This window comes from Gymnoscopelus microlampas (assembly GCF_963454915.1).
Source record: "Gymnoscopelus microlampas genome assembly, chromosome: 4".
NCBI classification, from domain to species: Eukaryota; Metazoa; Chordata; class Actinopteri; order Myctophiformes; family Myctophidae; genus Gymnoscopelus; species Gymnoscopelus microlampas.
This window is the reverse complement of record NC_139941.1, coordinates 18,993,932-19,008,022: the sequence shown is the minus strand read 5'-3', so window position 1 is coordinate 19,008,022 and position 14,091 is coordinate 18,993,932. Positions and strand designations below refer to the sequence as shown.

The following is a 14,091-nucleotide window of genomic DNA, read 5'->3' as shown; positions in this document are numbered from 1 at the left end:
GTCAGATACTGTCACAGGGTAACAAAATGACTCATTTACAGCATGTAGTCATATGGAATACGGTATGTAATTCTCTATTGAATCAAATGGAATGATGGACACAATTTTGGTCACTTAGGAGTCTGCAGCATTAAGGATGAGAGTGATTGTTCCACTTAAAGCTGTACAATTATTCCTCAACTTCAAAGCTCAAGTCTTGTCATTCCAAGTATAAAATGACCCACTTAAACCACTTTGTTGACCTGCGTCCCTCAAGGGTCCATACTTTGTTCCCTCCTTTTTTCCCTCTACACCAAAGCTCTTCACAGAAAATAGCCGATCTACTGCACAAGCTCACAACTCATCATCGTTGTGAGCTTGTAGAGCTGCTGCTTTTAACCGAATGTTCGCCTATTATGACATGCCCAGAATAGGGACACTAATGTTCATGTAATTAACCAATACGCGCGTGTGTGTGTGTGTGTGTGTGTGTGTGTGTGTGTGTGTGTGTGTGTGTGTGTATGTGTGTGTGTGTGTGTGTGTGTGTGTGTGTGTGTGTGTGTGTGTGTGCGTGTGTGTGTGTGTGTGTGTGTGTGTGTGTGTGTGTGCGTAGTATGAATACTATGCTTGCTGAAATAATTACACATGTACAGTACAGTTAGATTCCTTATTTTCTTAATGAGAATGATATTGAACTACACGTATCTGCCCCCTCCAGCCTAATTCTGACTCCCAGGGGGGCTTCCTTACCACCCTGACATGGCTTGTCTTCTTATCTGGCACCATCTCATGTCTGGGAGCGCTCTGCGCCACCCTTTTATTATCATTCTCCACCTGCATGACAGTCAAACAGCGCTGAGTGGAGAGCCCAGGACGGGGGAGAGGGCGGGAGATGGCCCCAAACTGATAAAGACCACACTGTTTCCTCTGGAGTGGGGGGTGTGTTTTGTAGCAGTGCAGAGAAGTGATTTAAGTCAGTGGTTTTCAAACGTTATCATGGGAAGGAACCCCAAATTAATATGTATTTGACGGTTTGACCGTGGCAAACCATCTGAAAATATGTTGTGCCAGGGACCCCCATACAAGATTTGTGTTGTTAAAAAGTTTCGAAAATATTCCGACTTTTTTCAGGATTTTTGAAAATAGCAGATCTACAAGCTCACAACGCCTGTATACGGGGTCAAATTGGTTCAACTGATTTTTGATGCTACCTAATTTTGCTGGGGACCCGCTTCAACCCCCTGGGGGTCCCCTGTACCCCACTTTGAGAACCATTGATTTAAGTGCTGTGAAAGGTGCATTCATTTCTGGATTCGGTGCAAGTGCTTGCACGGGTTTGAACTTGGATATCACAGCCAAAATCCTGGGTGTTAATTCAAATCTGAGAATCCATTTCTACACTCTCTCGTGGCACTAAAGCCAGGAGGCACTAAAGCTAGGAGGGTAACCATTATTTTATTCATAAACATATAACTTAGGCGCCGAAAAAAGTCAAACGAGGGCACCTAAAAATAAACAAGATACCTACCACGGCTGAATTTGAATAACGGGAACCGCTTCGCTCTCTCAACCTGACAAGTTCAACCAAAAACATAGCAGCCTGTTCATAATTCATAGAGGAGGATGGCTAAATTATGCTAAATGCGCTAACTGATTAGCATTAATGCACTCTCTCTCTGTGCGATGAGCGTCGAGGCATAACGGCTTGTGCCGCTGTCGACAGACAATACCATTAACCCTTTAAGAGCGGGAACGCATCCGTGTCATTTTAGATTTCTTTGGCTATTCAAAAATAGCAGATCTACAAGCTCGTAGCGCGGCACCGAGTGCCGCGCTACGAGCTTGCAGATCTGCTATTTTTGAAAAATCGTGAAAATGTGTGCGAATCTTTGAATATATATATATTTTTTAATACATTTTTAGAATTGGCCTCAGGTCTCAATGGGTTAACCTTTGCAATTCAGGTCTGAGCTGCACGTTGGCAGGTTAGCGGAGGCAGTGACCCCAGACCTGGATGTTTGCTACTAGGGGGAGTCTGGAGGAGAGTGAGCCGGCGCTACAAAACCCTCATCATGAAAATAAAGCACCTCAACAGAGGGCCCTTGAAGAAATATGGACCTAATTTGCCTCGTGCGCAAGCTCATCTCATCTGACACAATAGAGATACATTTAGTTATAAATCAGGGAGCATATAAATACGTGTGTACGTGTGTGTGTGTGTGTGTGTGTGTGTGTGTGTGTGTGTGTGTGTGTGTGTGTGTGTGTGTGTGTGTGTGTGTGTGTGTGTGTGTGTGTGTGTGGGGGGGTGTGTGTGTGTGTGTGTGTGGTGGGAGGTCAGGCTAGATGGAAGCTCCCACATCATTTCCAGCCTATATGTGTCATAATGGTAATTCTAAGGTGATAGCTTTAAAGGCGTTGTGGTGTTATGAGTTCAACCTCTTTTTATTGTCATATGAAAACTGAGAATAAACAGTATATTTCTTTAAACTCACACTAGATTCACAGAGGAAATACCGTCTCTTTATATCCACATACGTCAGGACAATATCTTTGTCAGTGAATGATGTTAAAGCTCCAGTGTACATTTTTCGTCACTGGCAATTTATCTGGAATTAATGCTACCTTAGTGTTGCCCACGGTAAGACAAACTATTGGGCAGCTGGCATTTAATGTCAGGTTATATAGTTACAAGTTACAGAGGAAAAGGTTTGTTCGCCAGCTGAGACTTGCTTACTACACCCATAATTACTGTGTTAGGCCAAATAGCCAACCTGCCTTTGTCAATGCCGTGGTAGTGTTAGCTCGTCAACGCTAATGTTAGCTACATGGCCTGGATTTGATATGGTCAGGTGTTTCACAAAATGTAATGTGCCTTCCAGGTCTTCCAACTGTGACTCGATATGTCACAAAGGTCTAGCTTTCAGGCTTTACATTGATGTGACAACTCTGTGGTTAAGTAAGCAGCACTGTATTTAAGCCTCGTATAGGTAAGGAGCTTATCTCCCGTTTCTTTAAGATGAGGCAGCTCAGGTACCCTTGTACGTACCCTACCATGACAGGATGAGAGTCCAGCACTCTTTTCCACTGCATGGCACTGCAGGTGGAGCTCAACTCGACTCGACTCATCGACTGTACTCATTTTTGGTACTACTGTAGGTACTTTGTGTTCCACAGCTGTTACTACCCCTTCAATGTAGCTGGTGGTCATACGATATCCAATCCTCTACAAAGGAGAACATTTGGCAACACTTTTCAAAAATAGCCGATCTACAAGCTCACAATGCGTCAAACTGCGACTCTTGATCGCCTATTTTCGAATTTCCGCTCTGCCTAAGTGTTTAAACTGTTCCTCATTTTGCTGGGGACCCCTTGTAACCCCCTCAAGGACCCCTGGGGTTCCCCGGACCCCACATTGAGAAGCAGTGATGCAAAAGAACAATGGCGACTTGTCTGGAAATGATCCCTAGTACTTCACCTATACAGTCCAACAAAAACATTTTAAGTGAGAAATAGACCATGAAGTTGCTCAATATTGATTGATTTCACATTTACAATGGCAAGTTAAAACGTTTGTTAACAATATCTGGGAGCTTCTATTCAGTATAGGGGAGCTTGTTGTGATGGGATTTTTTGGACGGACCTTTTAGACAAAAGTATTATTAATGTAATTGTGATGTTTTACATTCTTTTTGCCTAATACAAATTTCAATCAATCAATCAATGACACTAGTGGCTATCAGTGTTCAAGGTTATTACAACGTATTACAAATTATTTTAGCTTGGCTTCCTTCAGACAATGTTTCATGTCACCTTTTGGTATCGCCTCAGCTTGCTTGTAACCTTGACATACCAAAAAAAGTACCAATAAGGTACCAAAGTTTGTTAACAATATCCGGGAGCTTCTATTCAGTGTAGGGGAGCTTGTTGTGATGCAATGACACTAGTGGCTATTCTCTCAGTAGTGTGCAGTGTTCAAGGTTGTTCTTTATCTTATCTTGTAAACTTTTTGTAGTAAATTATTTCTGCTTGGCTTCCTTCATACAATGTTTCATGTCACCTTTTTGCTATCGCCTCGGAAACTTGACATACCAAAAAAGAATAACTTTTTTTCCAATGGGAAATCAAAAAGGCGAGTGGAGTGGAGTTGGTACGGTGCAGTGCAGTGGAAAAGTACCAGAAGTTTCTCTCCTATAACATAGAGGCTCAAATAGAGAAGCATCAGTTTCCATTTGTTAAGTCTTTGATGTAAACCGTATAAAACGCCAGACATCGTCGGACAATGTCTATTAGGCCACTCCTCTGGTGAACTGTGATTCCCAGGGAGAAGACTGCCTTCAGAAATCCTACCATTACAGATTACAGGTGACTTTAACCCATTCAATCCGGGAACGCATCTCTGTCATTTTTAGATTGCTTCGGCTATTCAAAAATAGCAGATCTACAAGCTATGCGCTTGTAGATCTGCTATTTTTTTTTAAATCATGAAAATGTGTCCAAATCTAAATATATATATATTTTAAAGCGAACATTTTAACTCAAATCTTTGCTTCTGGGGGATTCTACAAATGTCTTCTAAATCCTAGCAGTTTTTGGAAAAAAACGCATGAGGTTGCAGTGGTTCTCAAACTTTTTTCATGTCAAGGACCCCCAAAATGATATGCATTTGGCCGCGGACCCCCATCTCAACATATTTTGTTCCAGGGACCCCCTATAGAAGCAAAAGATTTGGGTTAAAAATGTTTGAGGGAACGGACAGTGGTACAGGTACCAAGCTGCAGCTCCAGTTTGATGTAAATACAACAATGTAAAACTGATATTGAATTGTATCCCAGCTTAAAAGCGGATACACGCCATTCTCTACCCCCGCGTTGCTTTGTTCGTCCAGTGGCATGGAACGGTTGCAGAATCATCATCTCCTGAAGCAAGCCAAGTAAAACACAGACCCTTTGCAGCGAACGAGCGGGTCCAGCATCAACAACTACCAAAACTTCACAATTCACAATACCAACACAACACCATTCTGCCAGGAGGATGGTGAGAGTACGAGTTAATGTACAGTATGAACACACCGTTTAACCCTTTAAGACCGGGTCTTTTCTTTGGCTATTTGAAAATAGCAGATCTACATGCTCATAGTTATGAGCTTGTATATCTGCTATTTTTGAAAAATAGTGAACATTTGTGCTTTTTCTTTTTTTTTTACCGCAAACATTTTTTTTAACTCTGTTACAACTTCTGGGGGTCCCTGGAGCAAAATATTTTTAGATGGGGGTCCACGGCCAAATACTTTTTCAAAAGAACTGCTAGGATTTAGAAGACATTTGGAGAATCCCCAGAAGCAAAGATTTGAGTTACAAATGTTTGCTTTAAAATACATATATATTCAAAAATGTACACACATCTTAAAGATTTTTTTCAAAAATAGCAGATCTACAAGCTCATAGCGCGGCACTCGGTGTCGCGCTATGAGCTTGTATATCTGCTATTTTTGAATAGCCAAAGAAGTCAAAAGATTTGACTCGAAAAAGGATTTCAAACGGATGAATGTGTGACCCATATCTTTGATAATCCACTGTCTCTTTTATGGTTACCTGGTACTGCTGGTAGTTGTAGAGGTTGCCATAGTAGCTAGGGTAGCGGGAAGGCTGGTAGAAGTTGTAGTAGGAGGTGTCCATGGGCAGGTCAGCGGAATCAGCCTGACCCTGGCCTCTGAAAGAGGGACTGGAGGTCAGGGTGGAGCGGCTCCCTCCTGGACGCAAGACAACAACTTATTATAGCAACACAATGGTCTTCTTAACCCTTTAAGACAGGGAACGCATGTGTGAAAATGTGTGCAAATCTTTGAATATATATATATATATATATGTTTTAAAGCGAACATTTTTAATTCCGATCTGTGCTTCTGGGGGTCCCTGGAACAACATATTTTGAGATGGGGGTCCGCGGCCAAATACATATCATTTTGGGGGTCCTTGACATGGAAAAGTTGGAGCACCACTGATATAGTTTAAAATAAAAAACTGCTTGTAGAATATATATTCAAAGATTTGCACAGCTTTTCACAATTTAAAATAAATAGCAGATATGCAAGCTCATAGCGCGGCACTCGGTGCCGCGCTATAAGCATGACATTTCTACCATCACTTAAACCCTATATACTATGACCGGAGTCCCCAGGGGTCTATACTATAGGCCCCCTCTTGTTTTCGCTCTACACTAAATATCTTCGCCGAAAATAGGCCAAAAAAAAAGAATCTAAAAGCTCACAACGCACCGCTTTGCAACGTGTTGCGAGCTTGTAGAGATCTGCTATTTTCGCAGAATGTTCGCCCCCAGAAAAGGGATGCTATACAGGGGTCACGTGGTCAAAGTATGTTCTTATGTTAGATTTGCCATGTGGGACTTCCTGATTGCCACAAGATATTTCACACTCTGCCTACACATCATTTCCAAAGTGTGCTCAAACTCTACCAGCCCACTTAACTTTCTATTGATGCTTTGACTGTAAATTCAATGTAGAAGAAATCCTGGGTGGGAAAAACACGGAACGTCTCAAACTATTGGCAACAGCACCATCTAGAGATGATGAGAGAGGATTGTGGCAGATCACCGGACCCTCACTGCATCACACATCATCGCACTGAAGAAATGTCAAATGTCCTCCTGTAACTCTGGACAAAACCCTGCCATTCAAATCGATATTCATCATCCGTGGGGCTTTCCACATCAACACGACAACATTTTACACAGACAGGCGCCCTGATCTTTTTTCCATCTTAACCCTTTAAGACAGGGAACGCATCCGAGTCATTTTTTAGATATCTTTGGCTGTCCAAAAATAGCAGATATACAAGCTCACTAAGAGCTTGTAGATCTGCTTTTTTTTTAATATATCGTGAAAATGTGTGCAAATCTTTGAATATATATATTTTTAAAGCTAACATTTTAACTCAAATCTTTGCTTCTGGGGATTCTACAAAAGTCTTCTAAATCCTGAAAAAAATGATGTTGCTATATCAGTGGTTCTCAAACTTTTTGTGTCAACGACCCAAAAATTATATGTATTTGGCCGCAGATCTCAAAATATGCTGTTCCAGGGACCCCCAGAAGCAAAGATTTTAGTTAAAAATGTTTATATTCACACTTTATATGCACACTTTTTCAAAAATATCAGATCTACAAGCTTGTAGAATGGCTAAAGAAATCTAAAAAGTGACACAGATTCTTTCCCGGTCTAATTGGACTAACAGAGATAACAAGGGCAATGGGACAGAAAGATAATGAAAGCTGCTGTCCTCATCCAGCCCTCTGTCATCGCTGAGTGCTTGACTCCCCTCGTCCCACGTTGGTTTGTTACAAGAGATCTCGAGGACTTTCTAATTTGTAACAAATTCAGGTATCGCCGAGTGGGTCAACTCCCCTCCGTCCTGTCCTCTGCTCTCTTGTAACCAAAGCACGCACACACACAAATTTGGAGAAGTACATGGGCAACCTTGACCGGGTCGGTATTCAATGCTATCAGAACACAGAGAAGTCGAGAGAACAGCTCATCTCAAAACTCCATCCACTCTGCCAACTGCCTCTCCTTTCTCTTCCATTCCAGGAAGACCGGTGCACGGTAAAACGTTACATTGTGAACAAAGCTCTAAGCTAGGGGTCTTCAACAGGGGGTCCGGGACCCCTAAGGGGTCCTCAGAGTTACTGCGGGGGGGCCACCAAATGTTTGTGTGATAGGAACTTTTTTTTTTTTTTTTACATTAAACCACCCTTGAACCCTAGAATTCCTTTTCTGAGAGGAACATTTGCTGAAAATAGCAGATCTACTAACTTTGAAGACCCCCTGCTCTAAGCCCAAGCCTAATAAAATGCCCCACAAGCAATCGATTTAACAACACAAACCCTTGCGTCCCAATTCCGGGCATGTCATAATAGGCAAACATTTTGACAAAAATCGCATTGTGAGCTTGTAGATCAGTTATTCAGTTATTTAGTGAAGAAGGGGAAAAGGAGGGGGCACTGTACAGCCTCAGGCAAATATAGGGTTTATATGCAATGTTCATCTTGTTTGACTGTTCAACATGATTCATCTGAGGAAAGGGGAACTTGCCGATATTTCATATGAATCCAGTTGTTCTATTGCGACGATGTTAAAAAAACATATCATAACACATAATGCTTGGAAATAAACGGTCCAAACACAGTTTTATGCAAGCTGAAGGTGGTGGGACAACTGTCTGAGATAATGATGATCATAAGGTGATGAAGTAAGTCAGTGGTTCTCAACCAGTGGTCCGGGGACCACCAGTGGTCCTTGAGGGTGTTCCAGGGGGCCCCCAGCCAAATGAACAGTTAGAAACCAAATTGACCCTTATGTGTCTGTAACTCTGAGAGTGTACAAATGGAACCAAATGGACCCTAGCGGGTCCATTTGGTTCCATTTGTACACTCTCAGAGTTAAATGAACACTAATGATGATGATACAGGGTAGATTGGGACCCCCCCCCCTCAAGAAATCAAAATGGTTGAGTCCCTGGCATATCTTTTCAAATGGGGGTCCGTGGGCTATTTTGTGTCAATTTGGGGGTCCTTGACGCGAAAAAAGGTTGAAAACCACTGAAGTAAGTGACTGAGACTGACTGACTGGCGATTTCTCTCAGTGAGTGAGTGAGTGAGTGAGTGAGTGAGTGAGTGAGTGAGTGAGTGAGTGAGTGAGTGAGTGAGTGAGTGACTGAGTGAGTGAGTGAGTGAGTGAGTGAGTGAGTGAGTGAGTGAGTGAGTGAGTGAGTGAGTGAGTGAGTGAGTGAGTGAGTGAGTGACTGAGTGAGTGAGTGAGTGACTGACTGACTGACTGAGTGACTGAGTGACTGAGTCACTGAGTGAGCATTTTAGTGAGTGAGTGAGTGAGTGAGTGAGTGAGTGAGTGAGCGAGCATTTTAGTGAGTGAGTGAGTGAGTGAGTGAGTGAGTGAGTGAGTGAGTGAGTGACTGAGTGAGTGAGTGAGTGAGTGAGTGAGTGAGTGAGTGACTGAGTGAGAGAGTGAGAGAGTGAGAGAGTGAGTGAGTGAGTGAGTGAGTGAGTGAGTGAGTGAGTGAGTGAGTGAGTGAGTGAGTGAGTGAGTGAGTGACTGAGTGAGTGAGTGAGTGAGTGAGTGAGTGAGTGAGTGAGTGAGTGAGTGAGTGCTCACCAGAGACAGAGGGAGGGGAGCTGGTGGTGCTGGAGATGGTGGGGGTTGTTGGGTGGTGGTGTCCCACCCCAGAGAACAGGCAGTTGGCGACTTCATTCTTGACGTTCACGTCAGATCCAGCCAGGACCACGGGGCTGAAGAAGCCCATCTCCTCCTCCTGGACCTGCTGTCGGCGGAGGGCAACCTGGCATGATGGAGTTCGAGAAAGACCACACACACACGGCCTTTAGAGCAGCTTTACCAGTGTTTTACATGTCAACATGCTCATACATGTACAGTATATAGCTCATACATTGGCTATTTTTTGTTTAGCTTGAATGGACGTCTCTCCTCATTTACTGTGATGTAGTAACATATCCCATGTGTATTGTTTTGTCAATTTACTTTGTATTTGGCTTTGTTTGGTTCTTTTGTTGAGGCTCATTATATAACCCCTACCTTTTTAACCCATTAAGACCTGGAATCTGTGTCATTTTAGAATTATTTGGCTATTCAAAAATAGCAGATATACAAGCTCATAGCGCGGCACCGAGTGCCGCGCTATGAGCTTGTAGATCTGCTATTTTTGAAAAAACGTGAAAAAATATTTTTTACATTATTTTCAAAAAACTGTTAGGATTTAGGAAAACATTTTCAGAATCGGCCTCAGGTCTTAATGGGTTAAAATATCTCTCAACAATTCAGGTGTTATTGGGTAAACCCCTGCACCATGATGGAAACAATAAATAAAACAATAAACCATGATGGATGGATGGCTCATATGGGCCATGGCTGACACAAAGTTACATGTCGTCTTCTAATAAACGTGTCTGTCATCAGAGAAACTGACACTGTGGACTAAGAAATGTGTCTGACTGGGGGGCAGTGGTAGGAAAAGTACTCACATTTTTAAACTAGAAATACTTCACAAGCAAAAGTCCGGAATTCAACATTTATTTGAGTAAAAGTACAAAAGTATTGGCATCGAAATGTACTTAAAGTACCAAAAGTAGAAAGTACTCATTGTGCAGAATGAAAGTACTTGAGTAAATGCACTTACTTCCCACCACTGCTGCTACTACAAAGTATCTGTCCACATTATCTAAACAAGATGTATCAAATTCAATCAATTGCTTGTTTATAAACTAAGCATAGAGCTTGGAAACACTATTACAATCAATTGATCAACAATCCTAAGTGGTTTACGATACAAGTGAGTTGTTTATAAACGAACGTTGCTAATGTTAGCTAACATTATATATTATTCCTAGACGTTTTCAAGCATTACGTCATGTTACTGCTTACAGGCCACATGGGCCACACAGGAGGACGTGATTATCACAAATGGATACATAGACTGACTCAAGTATAAGTGAACTACACCAAAGCAGTTTGAAAACTTCACGCGTTTGGATTGCAATTTAGCATGGAAATCTGATAAATGCAAACTGGCAATTGTAATTCCACAAAGGTTATTGTAGGACAAGCAAGTGTACTAGTAGCCCTGAAACGTGACTGTCATGGATGAACTTCAACCTGGTGTTTGCACTTTCTCCATTTACAGCCCGTACATCTACATAAACGTTCAGATTTCAAATATAAAGTGCTTACCCTATGGCCACGGATGTTACAATTATGAACGGGCCCTCAGAAGTACCCGTATCTTCCGTATTGTTCAATAAAAAGCATTTTAATCCGATCGGTCGCTATTTTTTCATAAAGTTATAGTGTATCAAAGTGCAATACACCGCCAAACCGATAGGGTCACGTAGTTGAAAGCTCATGGAGGCAATACGAAAAAATGGCCACCGATCGGATTAAAATACTTTTTATTGAACAATACGGAAGATACGGGTACTTCTGAGGACCCGTACATAATAGTAACATCCGTGGCCATGGGATAAGCACTTTCATATTTTAGATCTGAACGTTTATGTAGATGTACGGGCCGTAAATGGAGAAAATGCAAACACCAAGTTGAAGTTCATCCATGACGGTCGTAAAAGCCGACGGTCGTGTGATCCATGGCTAGTGTACGTAGCAACAAAGTAGTGGAAGTACCAACAAATAAAGTAACAGGTGTTTGTTTACCTGTGCGGCCATCACTCTCTGTCTCTCTGAGATCAGCTTGCACTTGTTGCAGGCACATTCTTTCCAGTTGCAGAAGCGCTTGTGTCCCTTCAGCAGAGACACGAAGCCGTGGTTCCTGCAGCGAGAACACTTGGGCATTCTGGGGGTCTTCATCTGGCCTCCTGGAGGAGCATCCATGGTGGGCTTCTCTTCTTTGCTCATCATCGTTAGATTCGTTACAGGCACACTTTTTGACTGATAAATGCTTGATGCTGGGTCCGTGATCACTGTCAGACAGACAGCTTAGAGGTCTTAAGTTGCCACTGGTCAAATAGATGTGATTGTGAGTTGTTTGTGTGTCTCAGCTACCCTCTATGATCTGGCAAAGCCACACACACCATGCGTAGGAGCTGGTGTGGGCGTGTGTCGCCTTTCTGGCAGTGAGCAGGACACACTGGCACAGTGGTCTAGAGGGAAATATTACTTCTAATCAGTGTTTCTCAGTGGTGGAAAAAGTACTCACATTTTTTACTTAAGTGAAAGTATCAATACTGCAATGAAGAAATTCTCTGTTACAAGTAAAAGTACGGAATTCAAAATTTACTTGAGTAAAAGTACAAAAGTATTGGGATCAAAATGTACTTAAAGTAGGCAAAAGTAGAAAGTACTCATTAGGCAGAATGTCCCATTTCACAAGTTTTCAAAATGTATAAAAAATATTTTGAAAATAGCAGCTCTACAAGCTCACAATGCCTCGCATTCAGTAGAAGTAAAAATACTGAAAATTGGAAATACCCCAGTAGAGTAAAATACCTAAACATTGTACTTAAGTACAGTACTTGAGTGAATGTACTTAGTCACTGGAAATATACTTCTAATAGTGTTCCTAGATGGGGGGGAAAATGTGTAGAAAATGATGAGCTATGTTAAAAAGTCCCATGTGCCATTTATTTATGCAAATTAAAGCCGCCATTATTATTATTTTCACTATATATCTCAGCCAATATCAGAGTAGAAGTAAAGTACAAGTACAAGTACAGTACTTGAGTAAATGTACTTAGTTACTTTACACCACTGTTGAAAACAACCCTCTGGTCACAGTTCAGGTCAGTGGTACAGTACTAACAGTAACTTCTCAGCTGTTGTTGATGACGTTCAAGCAAGTCATCGGTGGAAAAGCGTCGCTCAAAGCATTGTGGGAAACGTTGCACGTTGGATTTAAAAACAAACATCGCATCGCCCGCACAGAACAGCAGATCTACAAACTCACAAGGTGTTGCAGGTGAGACGCGCTGTGAGCTTGTATGTCTGCTCTCGCGGCACGTGACAGGGCCGGTGCCGATTTGACTGGCCAATCACAGCGGGTCTAGCTGTCACTCGCCGGCAAATGAGCCAATCAGACGACAGGTGTCTGTTATGACGTACGATTATATATTCTGATGAGACGTACAGATCCATCACTCTGTGACTTGCTGCCAAACGAACCACCGGACCTACGAGACATTCTGACACAAGCCGACAGTTGACTTTCAAACTAACTTCTACAAACTACTTCTACTTCAGTAAACTTCACTTCTACACCAGCGACGACGTTATCTGAGGCCATGGAGATGGTAGGTTAACATTGTTTATTAATATATTTTGTACTGTAAACGTGGAGTAATGTTATTTAGAGAACGTTGTTTAAGACGGTTTGTTTAGGCTCTATATATCTGGTTAGGCTAATTTGAAATGTTAGTTAGTTAGCATGGGGTCGTTTTCGTGCATGTCTTTTGTTGACTGTAGGATTAATGATGAATTACTTTGCACTTTTAAATCGCTGTGAGCGTCTGCTAAATGCCGACGTTGTACATTTTAATATGGCCCATTATTACAGTTTACAAATGTAGCATTTAGCATCTGTCATGACCAATATATGACAGTCAAGGCTAGAACCAACGGCAACCTGTTTGAAAGATGCAGTTTTTCAAACGAGTTGGGGGGTCCGTAGCCAAATATATTAATTTGGGGTCGTCGTCGTTGACGTAAAAAAAAACCGTTTGAGATGAACCACTGATTTTAAACAGTAATTCGTCCTCAGTGTTTTGGCCGTTTGTCGCTTGAGTCTTGAGAGTCAGCTATTTGGGGAAATCAACTTTTTTAAACGTTTTTTTTCTTTCTAAACTGCATCTTTCAAACAAGTTGGTCATGATGACAGATGACCATCTTGTGATCCAAGGCTACTGTTCGTTTCATATACTCAGTGTTCATTTAACTCTGATAGCCTATTATACACATTTAGCCAAATTGACTGGTCAAATATTATGTACCCACATTGCTGACACTCAGAGTTACAAACGGCCATCTAACACTGATGACGTTACTGTTTAAATTAGTGGTTCTCATTCTCAAACGTTTTTTTTTAATGTCAACGACGATCGACCCTCAGATTAATATGTATTTTGCTACGGACCCCCATCCTAAAATATTGTGTGACAAGGAAGGACCCCCACAAGATTTTGTGTTAAAAAAAATATTCGATTTTTTTTCTCGAGATGTTTTGAAAACAGCAGATATACATGCTCACAACGCGTCACATCGAGACACATTGTGAGCTTGTACATCGGCTATTTTTAATAAGCTGGTGCACATGTAGCCCAATAGGCATAGCTTTGGCGGCCATTTTGTGGTGCTACAGATTTGATTCTGTCTGAAAAAGTATTTGAAAACCACAAAAAAGGGTATTTATTAAATATAGTATATTCTATAATGAAATATTCAAATATTTTTCACACAGCATCAAATGTTTTATGGTCATGATTCACCAGGACCTGGATGACTTGGTCCTTAAAATGATGTGGCTTAAAATAATTGATATGAATATTTTTTGGAAGTCTATA

The 14,091-nt window shown here is 41.7% G+C and overlaps 1 protein-coding gene across 1 annotated transcript in view; it reads right to left on the bottom strand.

Moving 5' to 3' along the window:
• dmrt1 (doublesex and mab-3 related transcription factor 1) overlaps positions 1-11,437 on the bottom strand; it is a gene marked incomplete at both ends in the record, with an annotated part of 31,781 nt that extends 20,344 nt beyond the window's left edge. The window contains 3 exons of the mRNA XM_084055419.1: positions 5,571-5,728; positions 9,164-9,347; positions 11,234-11,437. Coding sequence (XP_083911545.1) covers positions 5,571-5,728; positions 9,164-9,347; positions 11,234-11,437 — 546 coding nt within the window. The remainder of the gene's footprint in view (positions 1-5,570; positions 5,729-9,163; positions 9,348-11,233) is intronic.
• Between the last annotated feature and the right edge of the window lie 2,654 nt (positions 11,438-14,091).